Below are 23,208 nucleotides of genomic sequence, written 5' to 3'. Positions count from 1 at the left end.
AAAGGAGAGAGAGTAAACGTACATGACATGAATACAATATTATTATGTTGTTCTGTATTAAAAGCTACAACGTCGTGTAGAGAGAAATTTATACATTAAATTATTAATACAGAACACCACAATAGAAAGAAATGTAACTATAACATATAAATCCTGAGAGATTCCAATGGAATTATCTCAAAAGTGAAACTCTCAAACGCCTAATGCTTTTGGTATAGTTTTTAAAATATTCGCACGAAATTAACATTAAATTATACGATAACAAAAAATTTATAAAAAATCTCACTTTAAAAGAGTCCCTTCAAATTTCTCGCAAGTCCTTTATAAGAAAGAGGATTTAAAATGAAATAAAAATTCAGTCTTTCTTGTTAAATGGTAGGAATGATTAGTTTGGGATGGCGGTTTGCATGGGAGAAGTGAGAAGTGGGGTCCACATAAACTGTATGAAAAATAGGGCTCCTACCGAAACTCACTCTTGGAGAAGAGAATAACCAAATTTGCGTGAAATACTCGGAAAAGGTTTTCTTTATTCGTTTTCCTGTTTTTAGTTCTTTTAAATTTGTCTCTCTCAACTAAAGCTCTATTCATAATTTATAATTATCAAAAAACCATTCATTATTTCTCTAAATTACAGTTTGAGACAGGAAGAAAAAAGTATAAATCTCACTGTTGAATTTTGTCTCAATGGCAAAATGGTCCTACAAAACTATTGAGGATATATTAGAAACTTATTATTTAGCATACAAGTGATATTGGGAGTTAAATTAGGAGTCTAAAATGTGGAAGTGTGTTTAGGTGTACAGCAAGGAACGAAGTCATCGTCCTTCTCTTTTGGACAGGTAGGTAATTTCAAAAGAATATCCATCACGTTTCTTCTTTTAAACAAACCTTGAGAACCCACCTTTCTTTTTTTTTTCTTTTTTTTAATTTTTTTGAAAGAAAATAATTGGTGACAAGTCACGGTTATCCATCCCTTCCAGGGGCTGGGAAGACTCACAAGCATTTCAATCTCTCTCTAGCCACAGGTCTGGCTTCCACACCTTTCTCACTATGGATAAAAGATATTAGGATTATGAAAATTATTGTAAAGGGCTTAGATATTTTAACACATTAATATTCAAAAGGTTTTTGTTTAGTGTAGTGATTTTTATATTCTTGGTTTTTTCTTTTAATTTATTTAACTGAAAGATTGAAAGAAACTAAAAGAGTGTATAAAGAGAAAATGAGTGCTGAAAATCAATACATTTGTAAGTCATCTCCTGCATTATTTTATATTGAACTTGTTGTGAATGATTGAACAAATTTTTTGACTTTTTATCGTGTAACAAGAAAAACACAATCGCATTTTCTCATGAATTAGAAAATTATTAAAGGTAAATCTCAAAATACATGTCATGAGTGTAAAGGTATAAAAACACAGGATCAATCCAATGGCTGATGTGCTACCAGGTGTAAATAGATTAAGCTGATATGTCTGTTAAGTTTGTTATGAGCTAGCTTAGTCTGTAAGGAAAGTGAAGTGTATATATAGCAATAGTTTGTAATGATTCAGTGTGAAAGAAAACAATATATAACAGAAGAAGAATTCTCTCTCTCTCTCTCTCTCTCTCTCTCTCTCTCTCTTAGTGTGAAACCTCCATTGTTTAAGCTTAAAGCTTTTCTTCTTACATGGTATCCTCGCCGGGTCGGCACGTCTCGATCCTGATCAGGTGTTGCTTCTGCTGTGTTGCTTCTGCTGTGTTGCTTCTGCTATCTTCGATTCTCTCTTCTCACTTCATTCTCTGTGTTGATGGTATGAATTCTTCTCTCGTGAATCTTTATTTGTCTGGCGAAGTATGATCTGCAATTCAGTTGTGTTTCTTGCACGCAAACTGTTTGATGATATGTGTGAATGACTCTTTCTCTCTGAATCTCCCAATTCTTCTCAACACTTTCTGACTATTACTCTGGCAAAGTGAAGTGTGTGTAATTACGAACCCTAGATTCTCAATCTCTTCCAGTTTTCTTCAATTTTTCTCCAAGAATTTCGACGGTATGGTGACTGCTGCACAATTACAGATAGTTCAGTCTCCAATTACAAACCTGATTCCTAATGTTTCGGTTTCTGTAACGGTGAAACTAGATGATACAAATTACTTGGTTTGGCATTATCAAATGCGGTTGCTTCTTGAAAGTCATGGAATTTTTGGATTTGTGGATGGAACACGTCGATGTCCAACTCGTTTTGTTGAAGATTTAGATGTTGAAGGTGTTGAATCTGATGAGTACCAAATCTGGAAAATGCATGACAGAGCTCTTATGCAGCTCCTTATTGCCACTCTCTCCACTCCTGCAATGTCGTGTGTCATTGGTTGCTCCAATTCTCATGAAATTTGGACAAATCTGAAGGACAGATTCTCTACGATCACTAAAGCCAGCATTTTTCAACTCAAGACTGAGTTGCAGAATATCAAGAAAGGCTCAGAGAATGTTTCTCAGTACTTACAGAGGATTAAAGATGTCCGAGATCATCTCTCCGCTGCTGGAGTTTCATTTGATGATGATGATATTGTCATCCTTGCCTTGAAGGGGCTACCTCTTGAGTATAACACCTTTCGTACAGTTATAAGGGGTCGAGAGAATGTTATATCTCTCAAGGACTTTCGAGCTCAGTTACTTGCTGAAGAAACAACTGTTGAGCATGCTCCAGTTCATGAATCATTTACTACTGCTATGACAGCACAACATACTTTGTCCAAAGGAAAGGCCTTGGTACTTGATGACGGGTCTTCTAATTCTCTAACTACTCAGTATCATACTGGTAGTTCATCTGGAGGTTCTTCCAATTCTGGAGGACCTTATCCTTCTGGTGGCACCTATCATTCCGGTAACAATACCAATAATTCTGGTGGCTATAGAGGTCAACATTTCAGAGGGCGAGCAAGAGGCAGGCATCCATTTGGTAATAATTTCAGATTCTCTGGTCCTAATAATAGTCCTGGCATTCTAGGCCCTGCGAGACCACATGTCTCTACCTGTCCCGAGCACAACAATGATATCCCTGTGTGTCAGATTTGCAACAAACGTGGTCATATTGCGGTTGACTGCTTCCAGCGACATTCTTCTACTATTGTTACCTCATCACCAGTGCAATGTCAGATCTGTTGCAAGTTTGGTCACTCTGCAATGCAGTGTTATCATCGTGCCAATTTCTCATTTCAAGGAAGACCTCCACCATCCTCCATTACTGCAATGCAAGCTAACTATCAGCCATCTGCTCCTCAAGAACAATTTTGGGTAGCTGACACTGGTGCTACATCACACATGACGTCTGATCTGTCCAACCTCACTTTTGCTGCTCCATTCACTGGCACTGACACAATTACCACTGCAAGTGGTGCAGGTTTGCAAATCTCCCATACTGGTTCTTCGGTTTTGCATACTCCAAAATCTGTCTTTCAATTAAAGACTGTATTGCATGTTCCGAAACTGTCTCAACATTTGTTGTCTATCTATCAACTGTGCAAAGACAATAAATGTCGGTTTATTTGTGATGAGTTTTGTTTCTGGATTCAGGACAAGATCACAGGGAAGGTTCTTCTTCAGGGACTGTGTAGAGCTGGTCTATATCCCATTCCATTATACATACCATCATCCATTCTCAAACAAGCATCACCGACACCTCATTTACACAAACAGCAACATTGTTACCTTGGTCAACAAGTGACCACAAGCTTGTGGCACAACAGATTAGGACATCCCTCAAACACTGTTGTTTCTCAAATGTTGCAACAATCACAAGTCCCATTTTCTGTGGATTGTTCTAAACATGTTTGTGTATCCTGTTTGCAAGGAAAGTTTACTAAACTTCCTTTTTCATTTCCTGCAAATAAAAGCATAAAACCCTTAGAAATCATACACAGTGATGTGTGGGGACCATCACCTACTTTGTCCATTGAGGGTTTTAAATACTATGTACTTTTCATTGATGAATGTACCAGGTTTACCTGGATATTTCCTTTAATGAATAAAACTGAGGTGTTTCATACCTTTGTGCAGTTTCATTCTTTTATACAAACTCAATTTTCAACTGCAATTAAGGTTTTTCAAAGTGATGGTGGTGGTGAGTACATTGGTACCCCTTTCAAACAGTTTTTACTAGATAAAGGCATTGTGCATCATAAATCTTGTCCTTATACACCTGAGCAAAATGGCCTTGCCGAGAGAAAACATAGGCACATTATAGAAACTGCTCTCACTCTTCTTCAAACAGCTCATTTGCCTTCACAATTTTGGTTCCATGCCTGTGCCATTTCTGTTTATTTAATAAATAGAATGCCATGTCAAACTTTGTTTAGGCAATCTCCCTATGCTTATTTGTTTCAGAAATCACCAGTGTTGACACATTTAAAGGTCTTTGGCTGTAGTTGTTTTCCCATGTTGAGACAGTACAATACTTCTAAGTTTCAGTCCAAAACTGCACAGTGCATATTTTTGGGATATGCTGGCCAATATAAAGGATATATCTGTTTTAATCCCCTTACCAAAAAATTTTATGTGTCGAGACATGTGATCTTTGATGAACACAGTTATCCCTATTTGACTCTCATTTCTCAATCTCATACTACACAGTCACCATCACTGTCTTCCTCACATGTTATACCACCATCAGTCACACTTCAAAATGTTGTTGGATCACACACCTCTTCATCATCATCTACATCATTACATTTAGCCCCTCGAGCTCCAGAGTCTTCTTCTATGATCTCTAGTGCTTCAGAGTCTTTGGCATCTCCCACTACAGCTCCAGAGTTATCAAATCCTTCACCCACCAATCCTATGCCTTTGCCTACACCTTCTACTTACCCAGATATGTCACCCTCACCCTTGATGGCTCCTCTCTCAGCTACACAGTCCCCGATCCCTGTTGATCCTGATTTTCAGCAAGAAAGTCTCAGTGTCGTACTGCCAGTACCTTCTGTCAGTTTTCATCCAATGCAAACAAGGTCCAAGAGTGGGATTTCTAAGAGAAAAGCTTTCTCAGCTTCTGTCACCTCATCAGTCGTGCAACTTACAGAACCATCTTCGTATAAAACAGCTAGTAAAATCCCTGAATGGCAGGTTGCCATGCAAGATGAGATTCATGCTTTGGAAGCCCAACAGACTTGGACACTTGTACCTCTCCCAGTTGGCAAGAACTTGGTTGGTTGTAAGTGGGTGTACAGGCTTAAGAAGAATCCAAATGGGTCTATAGCGAGGTATAAAGCTCGCCTTGTAGCTAAAGGCTACAGTCAAGAGGAAGGCATAGATTATACTGAGACTTTTAGTCCCGTAGTCAAGCCAACCACTGTCAGGTTAATTCTAGCACTTGCAGCTCAGTTTAATTGGAGTTTAAAACAATTGGATGTTCGAAATGCATTTTTACATGGTGATCTCCTTGAAGAAGTTTATATGAGTCAACCTCCGGGGTTTGTGAGCTCTTCTCATCCTTCCAATTATGTGTGCAAACTTCAAAAATCCTTATATGGCCTTAAACAGGCCCCCAGGGCATGGAATGAGAAATTTACGAGTTTCTTACCGGGTTTAGGCTTTAATGCCTCTCTTTCCGATCCTTCTTTGTTTGTTAAGAAGCACCCTACTGGTATTGTGATTTTATTACTCTATGTGGATGATATCATCCTAACTGGCAGCAGTTCTTCTCTTATTTCTGAGGTCGTTTCAGCCTTGACACAAGCATTCGATATGAAGGATTTGGGTAACTTACATTACTTCTTAGGTTTGCAGATTACTTACAAGAGCACAGGCTTGTTTGTTTCTCAAACCAAGTATATTCAGGATCTTCTAGCCAAGGTGGATATGCAAGATGCCAAATCATGTGCTACACCCTGTCTCCCTTATCACAGGTTATCCAAGACCGAAGGCACATTGTATCATAGTCCCGAACAATATCGCAGTATTGTTGGCGCACTGCAATATTTGACCTTTACCAGGCCAGATATTGCATTTGCAGTCAATCAATGCTGTCAATTTATGCACAATCCTCTGGATATTCATGTAGTTGCAGTGAAACGGATTTTACGATATCTCAGTGGCACTCTTGACTTCGGTATTCATTTCAATTCTGGACCACTACATCTTCAAGCTTATAGTGATGCGGATTGGGCCGGGGATCCTAATGATCGACGGTCAACGTCTGGCTATGTTGTTTATCTTGGTAACACTCCTATTTCTTGGGCTTCCAAGAAACAACACACGGTGTCGAGATCGTCTACTGAGGCCGAATACAGAGCACTTGCCATTACTGCTGCAGAGGTCTCTTGGATACGGAAGCTTCTATGTGACCTTCATGTTCCTTTATATGATGCTCCTGTCTTGTTCTGTGATAATATTTCAGCCATAGCATTGTCCTCTAATCCAGTCTTTCATTCCCGAGTAAAGCATATTGAGATAGACTACCATTTTGTCCGGGAGCGTGTTATCCGCGGTGATCTAGCTGTGCAACATGTCTCTTCCAAGGAGCAATTTGCTGACATTCTTACTAAAGGCTTGTCTATATCTTTGTTTCAAGATCATTGTTCCAATCTCATGCTTGGTTCTCATAAGCATGAGATTGAGGGGGGATGTAAAGGTATAAAAACACAGGATCAATCCAATGGCTGATGTGCTACCAGGTGTAAATAGATTAAGCTGATATGTCTGTTAAGTTTGTTATGAGCTAGCTTAGTCTGTAAGGAAAGTGAAGTGTATATATAGCAATAGTTTGTAATGATTCAGTGTGAAAGAAAACAATATATAACAGAAGAAGAATTCTCTCTCTCTCTCTCTCTCTCTCTCTCTCTCTCTCTCTTAGTGTGAAACCTCCATTGTTTAAGCTTAAAGCTTTTCTTCTTACAATGAGAATATTACAAGCAGTCACCCACCCTATAGCTACCACAATGTATATCCCAAGTTCTTAACTTGATAACCGATAAGGATAAAAAAGCAAATGAAAAAGAATGAGAGGGCGAAAAGGGCTAAATCACACGAGCAATCAAGAATTTTTGGGTGGTGATATCCACACTTTTTTTTTTTACCTTCCACACATCCTTCTTAATTGGAATTTAATGAATTGAAGAAGATTAAAAAATAAAAATTAACAAAAGATGCATGGAAAGTAAAAATAAGTGCTTGAACAACAACAATCTTTTATAAATATGGAGATTGTGAGTGGACCCACCGGTGGGATCTCAGTAACAAACTCCCCGCTGGTGGAAAAAAATTTAATTGTAACCGGAACACGAAAAAAGAAAAAGAAACAACTCTCTCTCTCTCTCACACACAAATTCTCTTTCTATCTCCACCAGTTCTTGATGTTGTGACTTGTGAAGAAATAACGGATCCTAAAGGGCAAAAGAAGGAGACGGTTTTTGTCCAAAACCAAAAATGTATCAAGACACAGTAGGCTGCAACTTTGACCCAAACTCCATCCCTGAATCTGCGGCAGAGAGCTTGCTCGACCTCAACCCGCTTTCCCCACCGCTGCCGCCGCCTCCACAACAACCGCAAGTTCTCATGCCTTGTTCAGACACCCACCACCACAATAACACCACCACCAACAGCGGGTTTGGTGTCGAAGAAAACATCAGACTCTCCATAGAAGAGCTTTCTTATCATCATCACCATCACCAAAATCATCATTCCTACATGGACATCGAGCTCCAAAACGAACTTGGGTTCAATATCGATAACCCATACAACAACACCAGTGACCATTACAACAACATCAACAATTCCCATTTGGTGTCTTTTGAGCACCCAACAAATTGGGACAACAATATTCATGGAGTCCATGATCAGATGCAGCAACAATTCCCGGATAATACTACTGCTACTTCTACTCCATACCCACAACCACCTGACCTTCTCAACCTTTTCAGCTTACCCAGATGCTCCCCTTCCTCTCTTCTCCAAAATCCATCCATCACCTTCACAAACCCCATCCCAAAAACCTCGAATTTTCCGAGCTCTTTGGGGTCCCTCGGAGACCTCCCCAGCGCGGTTGACACCCCACAAGGGACGGCTTCTTCCGTTCTCTATGACCCGATTTTCCATTTGAACCTCCCTCCACAGCCGCCATTATTCAGGGAGTTGTTTCAGTCTCTGCCGCATGGGTACACCTTGCCTGGCTCAGGAAACGGGTCGCTGTTCAGTAGCGGCGGCGATGAGAGAGAGGGGAGCGGAGGAGGGGTTCTGTATGACCCAGATGCAGATGGAAGCCTTGGGAGGCAGTTTGATAGCGGAGTTTTGGAGTTCTCGAGAGAAATGGCTTCTAATGAGAGAGGAAGAGATGTCAAGGGCACCAAACACTTTGCCACTGAGCGCCAAAGGAGACAGCAATTGAATGGCAAGTACGATATCTTGAAGACTTTGGTTCCAAACCCAACAAAGGTACGCATATAAAATTCACAAATTTCACTTCCAGTGTATCCTTGATCAACGATATATGTAGCGACCAAAAATCCCCGGGCATAGAATAGCATACTAGAAAATCCCGTGTTGATTTATTTCATAAAATAAAATGCATCAGTTGTTTTGCAGTTTTAATTGAAACACTATTTCCTCGGTTTTTTGTTTTGCTTAATTTATTTTTCTGGGTACAATTAATTGGAGGAAAGAATGATAGAGCATCAATTCTGGGAGATGCCATTGATTATATAAACGAGCTTCTGAGGTCAGTGGACGAGCTGAAGTTGCTGGTGGAGAAGAAAAGGCGTGGGAGAGAGAGAGGCAAGAGGCGCAAGACTGAACAAGATGGAGGTTCCGCCGGAGACGATGAGAACTGTAATGTGAAGCCTCTTGGAGAGCATCATGACCAATCCTATAGCAATGGCTCTCTGAGGAGCTCATGGCTTCAAAGGAAATCCAAAGACACCGAAGTCGATGTCCGCATTATCGACGATGAAGTTACTATCAAACTGGTGCAGAGGAAGAAGATCAACCTGTTGCTGTTTGTGTCCAGGATTCTTGATGAGCTGCAGCTTGATCTTCACCATGTTGCTGGTGGCCACATTGGCAATTCCTACAGCTTCTTGTTCAATACCAAGGTGTGTTTGTCTTTCGTGAGATCAAATAAAACTTCGTTAATAACAATCAAGAACGTATGTAGGACAGACATGTCAAACATAATCTAAGAAGTTCATTGAGGTTCTGGACACACCGAAAGAAACAACACAATTTCACACGATTAGTTTCACTTGGTTTAACTTTGGTTTTTAATTAATTAGGGTTTGGTTTTAATTATGCAGATGTATGAAGGGTCTTGTTTGTATGCAAGTGCAATAGCTGGGAAGCTCATTGAGGTTCTGGATATACAATATGCAGCAGCGGTTCCACCCACCAGCAGTTATTAGGAAGGAGGCATGAGATTAACCTGCATGCTTGGATTGGATTAATATCAATTAAGTCTTTTAAAAATAGTATTAAAAGAGTATATTTTCATGGTTCAGTGGTGCTTTACTTAACCCTCTTTACTTATTACAATTCATAAAAATTCTACAAATTTGTGGTGTCGAATGCATGTAGACAAACATGCATGTGTTCTTTCTTTATCTTCGAGTTCGTCTAAGAATCTGTCATTGTCATTGATAAATTATCAAGCTTTCTACTAATATTTTGTTGTTCTTTGTGAAAAAAAATAGCGGACTCCACACGTAGCATGTCATAACTTATCGAATTTTTAAACACCATCGCAATGGTAGAACTAGATTGTCAAAATCTCCCAACGTGCGGGCATTAAATGTTAAAATTCAAATAGTACTAACATGCTGTAGCTGTAGTGGATAAAGTTGAGAGTAGTAACCCGATTGAAGTTAACCCAAGATACAAATTGTTACACTATACATTACTACCCGTCGATGCCATATAGGATAGTTAGAAGATAGCTCATGGGATAAAATAAATTAGGATTCAAATCTTTATGGTAAAGTCTGTTGGAATTTATGTCCAAAAATAAAAGTTTTGTCAACCCTCGTTAATTGTTAGTACGAAAACCTCACATATGGTATATAATAATATATATATGTCACATGTCGACCCGAGCCCCCATCACATTCCGGGCTGGACTCCACCGTAGTCTGCTTTGGGCCCTGACCACGCCCTCACGATTTTGTTTCTGGGAACTCATACGAGAACTTCCTAGTGGGTCGGGTCACCCATCATAGGATTGCTCTCGCGTGAACTCGCTTAACTTCGAAGTTCCTATGGAATCTGAAACCAGTGAGCTCCCAAAAGATATCGTGCTAGATAGAGATGAGAATATACATATAAGGCTTAGAGAATCCACTCCCCTGGACGATGTGGGATGTTACATATATTTCAGTTTAAATTTTAAAAATAAACTTAAAAACTGAGAACAAAATAATTAGCTAACGAATTTTAAGATTTTCGTGTTTTGTGTTGATATGCAACTGTAGGTAGTAGATGCCTCTCTAAGAATCGAATACGTTATAGCAGATGCTTCAAGCATGATTTACTAGATTATTATTTTAAGGGAACTTTAATAAAAAAAACTCTCGGTACTGTTTACTTTAACAAAAAATCACATTTGTACTTTAAAAAATCAATCCTAGTACTATTCACTTACAACACATTTTTATCATTTTCGTTAAAACTCAAAATTTTCAAATCTTTTTCATTGGTTTTCCTTTATTTTAAAGGAAAACTAATGAAAAGGGCTTGAAAACTTTGAGTTTTAATGATAAGGACAAAATAAAGGGTAAAGTGAATAGTACCAGGATTGACTTTTTAGTGTAAAAATGTGGTTTTTCGTTAAAGTGAACAGTACCGGGTGTTTTTCGTTAAAGTTCCCTTATTTTAATCCATGGAAGTTTGTTAATGGTTAACGGAAGGGAAATAATAAAAGGAAAACTAATGAAAATGGCTTAAAAACTTTGAGTTTTAATGATAAGGACAAAATAAAGGGTAAAGTGAATAGTATCAGGTTTGACTTTTTAGTGTAAAAATGTGGTTTTTCGTTAAAGTAAACAGTACCGCGGGCTTTTCGTTAAAACTCCCAATAATAAATGGGCAGCCAACAGAGAATAGTTAATAAATAATTATAGTTTACAAAGCTTATGGCAATTGGCAAAACTGTCGGACAAATTAAATTAATTACAAAGTCCGAATTAGGAAAACGATCCTCTCTCGATCCACTTTGTGGGAATCATAAAGATCCTCATATTCTAGTTGTTCATCGTATATCGTGCGAACAATTTTTATCAGATATTATTTGTGTTTAATTTTAAATAAAAAAAATTAAATGATTTCTAATCGTATGATATATGAGGATCCCTAAGAATCCCGTGGATCCGGATGGAATCCAATTCCAAAGTAAGCCAATTCTACCGGCATTAAACTGTACACTTTGTAGGGGGCAGATTAGTTGTGTGGTTCTATCCAAGGTATTAAATATCGGTAATATCGGAAATATCGGTATTCCGAAAACACGGAAATATCGATGGAAACATCGGTAAAATATCGATATAGATAAAAATTACATGGAAACCACGGAAATTGTAAGAAAAACTTGGAAATTTTTATTGAAACTTTGTAGGATGTTTATTTAGTCAATTATCTATTAGTTTATCACAAAAAATTGGAAGAAAATGCATTGCATGATGGATTTAACTGATTTAAGTTGATTATATAGCGAGCTGGCAAACATTGTGAGTGTAGAAAACATGTAGTAATTAATGAAAGAAGTATAAACACACTATAATCATTTATATATAATGCAAATTTTCAAAGTATAATTCGTGAATTAATGTCTAATTGACGATAAATAGAAAAGACTCTAATATGGAATTAACCTTCACCTTGTCCATTTGTTCTAACGCTTAAAATAAACTATGGATATTAACTTAAAAACGAAAATTTTTAACTTGACACAAAAATTAAAAACCTAAAATTTCTTATTTCCCACCCTCAAACTTAAATCACACATTGTCCTCAAGGTGTGAAAAATAAATAAAGAAAAAAAATAAACTGTAAATAAAAAGAACCTAAACTCAAATAAATATACTAAACTAAATAAAAACAGGAAAAGAACACAAAAAAAAACTAAAAAGAACTGAACTAACAGAAAAACAAAAGAAAAAAAAATAGATATGAATTCACATGGGATGCTCTGCATCCCTCTGCCTCGAGACCAGAGCCGAGCCAACGACTCTTTGCATCAACCCCGAGCCCAAAACAGCCCTTGATGTCCTTTCCATTTTTTTTATTGTTTTGTAGAAACCAAAACAGCCTTTTAGAAAAAGGAGAAAGGCTCTCTCTCTCTCTTAGACCCCTCACTCTCTCTCAGTTTAGTTCTCAACTCTATCTCGTTCTCTCACTCCCGTTCTCTCACTCCATTTCCCCGATTGCACCCACACCCAGGCACACCCAAATTTGTCCACCCCGATGCTAGCGCAGCATCTCCACCACCCTCCTGAACTTTCCCTCCCTCTCCTCCGTCTCTGGGAAGCACGGCGACGCGCAGAGGAACGCAGATGACCCCAAGGACACCCAGATCCGGCGAGGCCGTGAGTGTCGAGCCACTTTCCGAACACCTCCGACCGTTTCACGGCAAACGGAAGTTATAAAAACGTTCATCTCGTCTTCTATTTCATTTTCATACCTAGATCGGAGTCTAGGGTCCTGTTTTACAGTCGGCCGGAGCTTCTACAGCTCCGGCGTTCTTCTCCGGGAAGCCTGTTTCAATATTAACGTTAATTTCGATAATATCGCGATATTATCCCGAAAACCATTTGGATAGTGCAAAAAAAATCGGTACCCCTGAAAACCGATAATATCGGCGATATATCGCCGATAATATCGGCATTTCGGACCATGGTTCTATCTATAATTGCCCTCTCCCTTCTTCCACTGTCTTCTGTTTGGCAACTAGGATAAGCATGCACGTCATCCAACTCTATCTAACGTTCGTTTCGGATCAACTCTGGGACTGGGGGCCACAACCACTTACTGGGAGAAGAACATCTTGTGTGTTTTTCCCCACTCTCAAAAGGAGTAAGATTCTCTTTCCTCTTTTTTTTTTCTTCCTATTTGAACGGTTATGGTTAAGCCACGTCAATATCTTACATTAATTTTTTATAACAAGTGAAAGACAAAATAAGAGAATGTGAGAGGAGGGAATGCAAAAAGAGGAATGGAGAGAATCCTAGTCTCTCTCAAACGGGTCCTTAACATTTCAACTACGTTTGTGTCGTACGACTGTTTCATGCATTATTTTGCCGTATCTTGTTACAAGGAAGCTACAAGTTTTCGCTAAGATATATAAAATGAGAGGTGATTTCACATTGTTTTTAACTTCTCACACTCTTCTTTGTATTTTTAGTTATAAATTGAATAAATCAAACATAATCAACAGACAGATTAAGCACGCAGGTGATGCTAAAAAGGGTGTGTATTCATCATTTCCCTATAAGATTTGTATATTCAAATTAATCCCATTACCATAAGTTCATTAAACTTAGATATTCCAGGTATAGCTTCAACTAAGTTCAAGTTTTCTTTAGCTATGGATACCACAAGGACTTGGAAGCAAAATCTTAAGCACTAGATGGATGGTATTATTAAGTTATCTCCAACCGAAAAGTCCAGAGGGTCAAAAGGTCGAAAATAGCCTGAAAACTGTCTCTAACTAAGGGTTAGGCCAAATGGCTCATGGGCCCCACTGGACAAAAAATGGCTAAAGGGCCAACCAGCTAGCCCACTTTTTTTTTTTTTTTTTTTTTTGTTATTTTCCATTTGCCCACCTCACTTTTTCTTTTTTCTTTTTTTTTTGAACGTTTATTTATTTTTTTAATTTCTAATTTTTTCCTACACCATTTTTACATATTTTTTACTATTCCATATTATTTTGCCTCATTTTAATTAAATTCTTCACATTCCATACTATAGCCCTTTGGTCCTCAGTTAGAGATGGTTTTTTGTCACAGGGCTATGTTTGGCCTATGATCCTCTGGCCCCTCGGTTGGAGATGGTAAAAAATATGATCATGTATTGTTCATTAAAATATTAATTTCTTGGAGGGTTCGGTTGGAGATGGTCTTATGTGTTTGACGTTTTAACCACCCCCTGCTGCAAAATTTTGGAATACCTAGCTGCTGAGAAGAGCGTTAAAACGGGATAAATCGACACACAGGTTAGCTATACGATTATGTGCATCCGAGACGAAAAAATGCAACTTCTGCCTGAGGAAAACCTAGATCCTAGTACAGCACAAATGGACTGATTTACGAAAAATGAAGCACGGTACAAGTGACACCGGTACTAAATAAATTTGGTGTGGATTATGAAGTATAGTTGATAGTTTACAAGATGAATCTTTACAACAATTACTCGGTAGGTTGACAAAATTATTAAATTTGATCTTCTTGCTTAATTCTTACCTCGCAGAAGATGCATTAGCTCCTGGGATCAAGTTGATCGATCATGCCAGCCGCAATGTGCCAAACTGTCAATGCTCTTCCTTCTCAGTTTAGTTGACGGTTTATGTTGATGTGCCTCAATCATCGAAAGAATGGAGTTCAGTGTGCCAAAAGCTCATGGTTCTTTATGTGGCTCATAATCTCTTCTAGCAATTTGTATATTTCTTTGCTTCTTTTATGTGATTTGTCACCCTTTCTGAATTCATGAACAATACCATCAAGTTCGATTGAACTACACCCGGGAGTTTTCTTCACGTTCTTTCCCTTCATCGCCCGTCTCAACTTCACTGCATCCCTCCATCTATTTGCAGAGGAATATATGTTTGACATGAGCACATATGCACCATCTCTCTCGGGCTCTACCTTCAGTAGTTTCTTCATCACACTTTCAGCAAGCTCTACTTTCCCATGGATCCTGCAGGCTCCCAATAGGGCTCCCCAAACAAAGGCATCAGGCTCAATTGGCATGTTTTCAACAAACTCCTCTGCCTCGTTTATTAACCCGGCACGGCCTAACAGGTCAACCATGCAGCCATAATGCTCTGCCTGAGGTCTGAGCTTGTACACACTTGACATCTCCCTAAAATACTTTTGACCCTCTGCCACAAGTCCTCCATGACTACATGCTGCAAGGACTCCTATAAATGTTACCTCATCCGGTTCAATGCCCACTCTAGGCATTTCAGCAAATATATCCAATGCCATCGCCACCTCCCCATGCATAGCTAATCCAACAATCATGGCTGTGTATGAATATACGTCCCTGCGATTCATACCTTGAAAAACTCTAAGGGCTCGGTCTATACTTCCACACTTAGCATACATATCCACAAGCGCATTTCCTATAAACCCATCTGCCTCAATCTGATTTCTATCAACATAAGCATGTACCCACTCCCCCATCTCGAGCACTCCAAGATTCGCACACGAATTCAAAACGCCAACTAAAGTAACATCATCTGGCTCAACACCCATTCTTTGCATTTCCCGGAACGCGTCCAACGCCTCCTTAAATTTCCCTTGATGTGCTAAACCCGCTATCATCGAATTCCAGGAAACCACATTTCTCACAGGCATCTCATTAAAGACTTTACGTGCAAAGTCGGCATCCCCACACTTCAAGTACATATCGACCAACGCATTGCCTATAAAAACATCTCGGCATACCCCATTATCGTAAATGTATCCACTGATCTTCCTACCCAAGCTCAAGTCTCCCAACTTCGAGCAAGCAGAGAGAACAATGACCAACGTCATCTCATCCGCCCTCATCTCAGCATCACACATCCTAAAAAACGCTTCAACGCCTTCTCTCGGAAACCCCATTTTAACATAACCCTGAATAAGCGTAGTCCACGAAACCAAGTCCCTCTGAGGACTTTCATCAAACACCATCCGGACCCATTTAATAACCCCACAAACAGCATAAACCCTCATAAGAGTGTTATTGACGTACACATTGGACAAAACAAGCCCGGTTTTGATAGCGTAGGCGTGAATCTGCTGCCCCTCTCTCAGCGCACGCGACTGCGCACACACTTTGAGAACAGAGGGGACGGTGTAGTGGTCAGGAAGGATGCCATTGGCAAGCATGTGTCCAAGCAATTCAAACAGTTGGAAAAGGGAGGCTGTTTTGGTGGTGGGATTTGAAGGGAGGCCTTGGATGATGGCATTGTAGAGGGAGAGGCAGAGGTCTGGCTTTTCCAGGTGGTTTAAGAAAGAGAGGATGTGAGTGGAATGTGAGTATTTGTGTTTGTGTTTGTGAGGAGGAGATGGAGGAGAAGAAATGAGGTTCGGGTATTTGAGAGGGAGAGGCCTTGTTTTGATGAGAAATGAATGCAACTGTTTGAGTTGTGTTGTGCTTATTGATTTGCATGATTTGAGTCTCCCATAAACATGGACCCATAATTCTTGGGAGTTCATGTCATACACTCATATGGGGCGCGGCATATGAGGTTTTGCATCTATTGGAGTAGCCCTTGGAGATGCTTTAAGATAAGTTTTTTTAACTACAATACAACTTACGAATGTAAATTTGAGGTATAAAAGTCAATATTGCATCCTATTTGCATCAGATTTACATTTTCAGAAGATGTAAAACAACGTATAAATTTATGTATTTGACTACTATACTTACAAATACTTATTGCTATCACTATTTGACAATCAAAATAAGTTTTAGTGATATTTAATAAGCAACTATGACTGTCAGATGGTAATAGTACTAAGTACGTTTCCACTCAAATAAATATTTGACCTCCCATTTAAATTGTCCATGGAAGAGTCTTTGGACCAACAACTAATGTATACATATCTTATACATCGCCATACATACCGACTAAACATCCAGTTTCATTCCTTGTATTGGACCATTGGTCGGACAGTTTCATTTATATTTCTTTAACTATATTACTGGTGGATGAATGCCATTTTTAAAATGACATGAATGCCCTTTTGAGGGCAAAACCACAAAGGTCAGCATAATCGAGGATATGTTCATGCAACGGGAATGACAATATGACAGTATTTCAAGTCAATCACAAATGTCATATCACAAAATTGAAACGTATAACGATGCGTGATTGACTTGAAATACCGTCACACTAATTAAGATTCTCTCCCATCATACACAACCTACACAATTACAGTTATCAACCATATAAAACCATCAAGCACCATTATACAATTTCCTCAGATGCTACGTATCCTCCACCCAAATTTGTACACACACACTACTTATCTGACTAAACACATAACAGTTAACACCTTTTTCATGATTCATTCCGGCAATATAGCATTCAAAGTATATGGCAAAACATCATTTCCCAAAATAGTTCAACATACATGTAACGGAGTAATGATACAACGCAAAATTTCCCCGCTGCAGAGGCCATGGAACGTCCAAAACCAAGACGATAAACACACATACTAGATCAATCTCCAGCAAGACATCAGAAAACACAAAAACAATGCACATCTTGATCAAAATTCAAATCTATTGATAAACTAATTCCCCGACAAGAAATTCACAGGAGGGGGGTGGGGAAGGAGTATGGATTACTAAAAGTTTACTAAACGAAGAGAGAAGGATTAACAAATTCAGGAGTTGTAAGCGACTAGGTACTATACCTCCCTGGCTATACATCCCAACCATCCTTCCGCTCATCAAACTCCCACTTGCGCCCGGCCAAACTTCCATACATCTCAGAAAATTTCAGGAGGCAGTTGCTCCTTATATGGTAGTGAACTTTTGTATTTCGGCTTATTGCAGCACCAGATAACTTTGATGTATCTATTGCCCACGCTGGCCTCACATACTCCACATTCTTGGATTTGCTAGCATTTGCATACAAGTAATTCATCAGTACGTCCTCGCAGTTGAAATACTTGTCCACCAATTCCCTCGCTTGGCTAGCTTCTTTTCCCCAATACCTCTCGAAAGCTACTTGACTATCAAGGAAAGCTGCCCCCGTGAGAATCATGTTATATCCTTTATGGGTCCGGGCATATTTCTCACCTCGATACTTCAATCGGCTTCCGTCAATTAGTCGGGGGTAGAACCCCACAATACGATCTGGGTGTTGGCGCCATATCCTGAATCCCCTCTCAACATCATTGCAAGTCATCATAATGTCGTCATCAAGCTCAAGAACTGCTCGGGTCTTTATCAAAGAATCCAACTTGAACCGATTATTCAGTGAGTTTTGTTTCTCTACTCTGATCCTAACCGGCACTGTGGAGTCAAAGTCGCTAACTTCAGGTGGTATTCCTTTGTTCCACACCACAACAATTTCTCGCACTGAGGAACATCTGGAATAATGTTTAACATACATTTTCAAATTCCAGAGACGAGCGTCATAGGTCATTGTTAATAAGGTGAACTGCGAGTAATGACCTTTCCATGGATAAGCTTCTTCTGCACCGCTACCACCATAGATATATTTAACCCCTGTGCACATAGCTGCAACTCCAAATGCCAAAATTATAGCAAGAACCAGTCTTCCAGCACAGGTATTAGGTTTAATCCTACCTCTGAGGAATGAAACTCCTCTGTTCAAGTGGCTGCAAAACCGTCTCACTTTGGAAGAAAACAAATGTGACCTTTCCCAGGCCAAGAACGCATCACTCCGCTTACCTGAGTAGTGAGTGCACCAATTGAGAGGAATCATGCACTTCACAGCTCCAAGTAGTACACCCATCAATATAATGAGTACAGCAACAACGGCAACTGAAGCAGTGCCAAGAATAAACCTCCGAACTGAATCCCCAGATGGTACCCGGTCTCCATCCATCACTCCAACCCACTCACCAGTATTTATTTGCTGCACGTCTAGATGATGATAGCGAGCACCGTTCCAAGCATTACGGCCCTTACTTGGCTCTATCAAGCCCAAGGGAACTTCAACTTCTTTGTAATCATCTTTGGTAAGAACTTCCACCTTAAAGGTACGCACTCTTCTCCCATATGTTTCACCACAGTCTTGACCAACACGATAAAGATTTCCTTTGTAGAAAAATGGTCTGCCTCCATTTCGAGCCCCAAAGCTCTTGTCCCTATTATATATAGGGTTCTTCTTGTGTGGTTTCCAAGGACCAAGAGGGGAGCTGCTATACCAGATTTCCAACTGTCCATTCTTTGTGGTGCCAAATCCAGTGTGATCTGAACCAAACAACCAATACGCTCCATTATAATCGATTATGAAAGAATCAACAAGAGGCTTTTTCATGATCACTCTCTCCAGAGTCCATTGCAAAGGAAAATTGAGTGCTCGGTATAGACGAACATCCCCTTTCATACCACCCTCAGGCATCATATATATCTGTAAGAAACAATAAAAAATAAGTTATACAACAGATATCGAATTTACCCTAGAAAATTAGGTGATAGGTGCTTTTTTATGCAATCAATGTATCCCGTTAAGCTGCAACTTGACCAAAAATGCATCAAACAACTGTGTAGAAATAATCTGTTACAGTTCTTTACTTTCATTCACACTGGTGACAGGATCAAATGGGCCGGTGTGCACGTAAAAAGAAGTGTGTTCTTACTTGGCCAAGGTAGTTGAAGACATACGGGTAAGAGAGATGCCACTCTTCGTCCAAGGCAATGCCCAATTGCTGCCATGTTGCTCCCTTATCAATACTTTTTGAGACTCCAATATCTCCTTGCAAAGTGATTGAATTTTTGGTTTCATAGAACAAGTAAAAAATATCTCCCTGAAACAAAAAGCAGAGATATTGAGTAGCACGATCCAAGTAATTCTAAGAAAAGTGACAACAGTTAAGACCTTAAAACGTGCAATTCCGACATATCAGAATATGCATATCCAAGTAAACACACATTCAAAACACATGCACACTACACACACACACATGCAAACACCACTAACAGTCTCCAAAAGGTCTACTGAGCTGGAAAAATCATAGTACAGCTCAATTAAAAAACAACAGAGACAACATTCCGGATTTTCTTTTGTTTACCACATTGTAAACAACTTGGTCAGCATAAAACCAGTTCTTGCCCAAAAGGAAAAAACATTAAATTGTTAAAAACTCGTCGAATAACTTTTGATTTTTGTTCAGGAAATAATTTTTCCCCCACAGGATGACGAGGGAAGGAAGGAGAGCCTGTCTTCAAAAAAAAAAAAAAAAAAAAAAAGATTTCTGTCCGTCATGGTGACAGACAATCACATCCTGGTCCAAGTGAAAAGATCTAAAAGAAATAAGAATACACAAAATAACTACAATAATTCCTCACTTTAGCACTTTCTAATTGGGTAAACAACTTCAATTGGGAAAACAACTCAAATTGGGAAAACAACTTCAATTGGGTAAACAATTTAAATTGGGAAAACAACTCCAATTGAGAAAACAATTTCAATTCGGTAAAAAATTGTATCCTCTAAGATTATAATTTCTAATAGACTTAAGGACAACTCATCATGGGCTGAAAAACCCAACACAGAATGCCATGACAATTTTAGTAAGTGGTGATCCCATGCAAAGAACTATCAGAAAACAAACAGGGTCTTATATTATAAAGTTACTTGAATGCATCTTATATTACCAAGTTATTTTTTTTGCCACAAGAACCATACAGAGAAGAAAAGGAATACCATGTTAGCAACAAAGAGGGACGCTCTCACTACCATCTGGGCCCTAATCAAAATCATGTTTTGCTTGAGAAAGACGTATCAACCAAACATAACCATAGCACAACGTCAAATGGTGTATGAATGAAAGGTTGAAATTAAATAACCAATGAACGACCACACCTATCATGTATCCATAATGCCATCATGTATCCATAATGCACTTAATGTCCAATACAACTCTCCAACAAATGACCTGTCTACTTCACACCAACAGATTGAGCACAGAGATGACAAAAAATATCACTAATGTCAACAGACTACAACACAATATCATCATCTCGCTTATACTCACTTAAACTTGTTATCACTGTTGCCACAAACAAGAGCAGAAAACATATTGTTGAAACCTTACAACTCAAGTGTACCAAATCCCGATTCCAGCCCTAAACCTTCGACCCAAGGAAAATTGGTTATAATCTATACCCTACCATATCCGTTTGTGCTCTACACATGAAATCATTTAGTCCTCAAAGTTTTGTGAGAAAAATGACTTAAATACACTGCTGTAACAATTCACTCAATGTTTAAAATATACAAACTCGTGATATTTCAAGTTCCGGACTATATAGTCCGGTAAATTGGCCTTCGAATTATGCAAATCAGTACCGAACACAATTGACATGCAATCAATCATACATCAGAACTGTAAAAACCTAAAATATTTGAAGGGCAGAGCAAATACCTGGACATAAAGGAAAGGATCGGCAACAAAATTACTTGGGAAACCAGCATCAGAAACTGAAGAACAAGTCACAACCGGGTTCGCCACAGGCCAAGCTGCAGTATTGTCCCTCCATACATTCATCTATACACCAAATTGCAACCCAGTTTCAAAATTCGAAATCTCCAAAAATCCATAATTTAACAAAAAATTGAAAGAAAAAAAAAATCCAAACTAACAAAATTAAATTAAATAAAAGAGTTTTCCTTAAGAACTTTTCCTCCAAGAGCTAAATTAATTTAATACACAGGGAAAAAAATAATAAAAAAAAAACCACACTTCCAGCAAGGCCAATTCATCCCAAACAAGTCAAACCAAAAGAAGACTAAATTGAAAATACAAGCCAAACCCACCAAAAACCAAACTAAAATTAAGAAAAAAAAATACTCAAAATAATACACACCCCATACAGTGAAAAGAAAAGAACAAAGAAATCTTACAGCTTCAATGGGCTTGAGGGAAAAAGGAGAGTCACCGAAGAAAACACCAACAGACCATGAACCTTCATTGTCCTCCTGACACCCAAGCATGGAGGGAGAGGCCAACGCCGTCCGAGCATAAAAAGGCGTGAAGGCGAACCAGACGTAAACCGTGGCGACTGATCCGAACAACACAAAGCACCCCAAGAAGAACACCAACCCCGACGACATCAGGCACCTCCACCGGCACCTGCACTTCACGCTCATGTTGCAGCAGCTGCCGCCGCTATTACTCGCACCATTCGCACAACCACCACCCACAGCACCACCGCTACCGCCGTCGCCGCTGCCGGAGGCCGGACTTGAACCCATTTTTTTCCCAGAACCCCACCGGACGCAGACGATGGATTGGGTGTCAAAGCCGCAGGAAGAACGCCGTAACAACGGCCGCGAGCATTTGGGTTTGATTAATTGTGTGATTAGTATGTGATGTTTGAAATTTAGCGGTTTTAGGTTTGAGAAAAATGAAAAAGGTGACGGAGCGAGCGATGTTATTTGAGTTGGTGATTTTATAGGGAAAGCGTTTTACTGGATATAAGTGATATGCATTGTCGCCCATCAAATTAAAATACTATTAAATCCCACTTTACTCCTTAAAAAAAAAAACTAGATTTTTTTTCCAATTCTTTGTTTTTGAAAATTTACAGCTTTAGCGAAGGGGAGAAAAGTTAATAAACTTCACGGTAATGATAAAAAGATTAAATTTAAAGATAAATTTTAAAAATTAAATAATGTGTCATTAATATAAATAAGTACATTTATCAACGCTTAAGTAATAAATTAATCATCAACTTCCGTGTCCTTTAATTTTTAAATATTGTAAAATGAGTTTTTATTTTTTTATTTTTTGAAGAATGAGTTTTTAATTTTAAAAAGTATAAATAACTCCTAAATTAACCAAAAAACCGAATATAGTAAAGATAAAACAATAATTAACATCATGTTAAAATATATCTTTTTTGAACAAAAGTACGATATTTATTAAGCAAAACAGAATTCGTACAAACTAAGGATAGTGTGCAAAATGGGCCTTAATGGGATTTCAACCCGGTCGAAGGAAAAGAGTGTCCCGCACAACAAAAGACCTATCCTCAAATGAACAATCAAACTTACAATCCTTCCTCAAACAGAATATCCTGAATTAAATTCGGAGGTTCCTCGAACGACACAATCTCCTGAGTACAAGTAAGCCATAGCTGAGCAAGCCAATGAGCCACTGAATTTCCTTCTCGTTGCACATGACTAACCATCGACTTCGACCAATCCAAACAAAAACATCGCAAATCATTAATAATGGGTCCAAAATTAGACCTATTCTCGCCTTGGCCCTTAATGGTAACCAATACCAAGCTCGCATCTCCTTCAAGTTGAACTTGGACATTGACCGAATATAACCCTTTAAC

General features: G+C 38.9%; 3 protein-coding genes across 3 annotated transcripts; 1 reads left to right on the top strand and 2 right to left on the bottom strand.

Moving 5' to 3' along the window:
• Positions 1 to 7,290: 7,290 nt before the first annotated feature.
• Positions 7,291 to 9,626, top strand: LOC103410049 (transcription factor bHLH91-like). The gene is made up of 3 exons (XM_008348822.4): positions 7,291 to 8,406; positions 8,634 to 9,062; positions 9,264 to 9,626. The coding sequence occupies exons 1-3, from the start codon at positions 7,402 to 7,404 to the stop codon at positions 9,366 to 9,368; spliced, it is 1,539 nt and encodes a 512-aa protein (XP_008347044.3). The 5' UTR covers positions 7,291 to 7,401; the 3' UTR covers positions 9,369 to 9,626.
• Positions 9,627 to 14,293: 4,667 nt separating this feature from the next.
• On the bottom strand, positions 14,294 to 16,465 carry LOC114825978 (pentatricopeptide repeat-containing protein At1g08070, chloroplastic-like). The gene has a single exon (XM_029105421.2). The coding sequence runs from the start codon at positions 16,371 to 16,373 to the stop codon at positions 14,550 to 14,552; it is 1,824 nt and encodes a 607-aa protein (XP_028961254.2). The 5' UTR covers positions 16,374 to 16,465; the 3' UTR covers positions 14,294 to 14,549.
• A 738-nt stretch (positions 16,466 to 17,203) lies between these two features.
• On the bottom strand, positions 17,204 to 22,358 carry LOC103437397 (glucosamine inositolphosphorylceramide transferase 1). Its single transcript, XM_029105420.2, has 4 exons — positions 21,767 to 22,358; positions 21,288 to 21,410; positions 19,500 to 19,667; positions 17,204 to 19,270 (listed from the first exon to the last, which is right to left on the bottom strand). The coding sequence occupies exons 1-4, from the start codon at positions 22,115 to 22,117 to the stop codon at positions 17,588 to 17,590; spliced, it is 2,325 nt and encodes a 774-aa protein (XP_028961253.2). The 5' UTR covers positions 22,118 to 22,358; the 3' UTR covers positions 17,204 to 17,587.
• Between the last annotated feature and the right edge of the window lie 850 nt (positions 22,359 to 23,208).

The sequence above is a fragment of the Malus domestica genome, chromosome 07, assembly GCF_042453785.1.
Source record: "Malus domestica chromosome 07, GDT2T_hap1".
NCBI classification, from domain to species: Eukaryota; Viridiplantae; Streptophyta; class Magnoliopsida; order Rosales; family Rosaceae; genus Malus; species Malus domestica.
The sequence above is the reverse complement of the archived record's forward strand: the minus strand, read 5'-3'. Positions and strand labels throughout refer to the sequence as shown.

Coding starts and splice junctions, on each gene's coding strand:
- LOC103410049 (XM_008348822.4), top strand. CDS start 7,402: ATGTATCAAGACACAGTAGGCTGCAACTTTGACCCAAACTCCATCCCT. Junction 8,407..8,633: donor TGGTTCCAAACCCAACAAAG/GTACGCATATAA, acceptor ATTGGAGGAAAG/AATGATAGAGCATCAATTCT. Junction 9,063..9,263: donor GCTTCTTGTTCAATACCAAG/GTGTGTTTGTCT, acceptor TTAATTATGCAG/ATGTATGAAGGGTCTTGTTT.
- LOC114825978 (XM_029105421.2), bottom strand. CDS start 16,373: ATGAACTCCCAAGAATTATGGGTCCATGTTTATGGGAGACTCAAATCA.
- LOC103437397 (XM_029105420.2), bottom strand. CDS start 22,117: ATGGGTTCAAGTCCGGCCTCCGGCAGCGGCGACGGCGGTAGCGGTGGT. Junction 21,411..21,766: donor CCCTCAAGCCCATTGAAGCT/GTAAGATTTCTT, acceptor TTTGGTGTATAG/ATGAATGTATGGAGGGACAA. Junction 19,668..21,287: donor ATCCTTTCCTTTATGTCCAG/GTATTTGCTCTG, acceptor TTTTTGTTTCAG/GGAGATATTTTTTACTTGTT.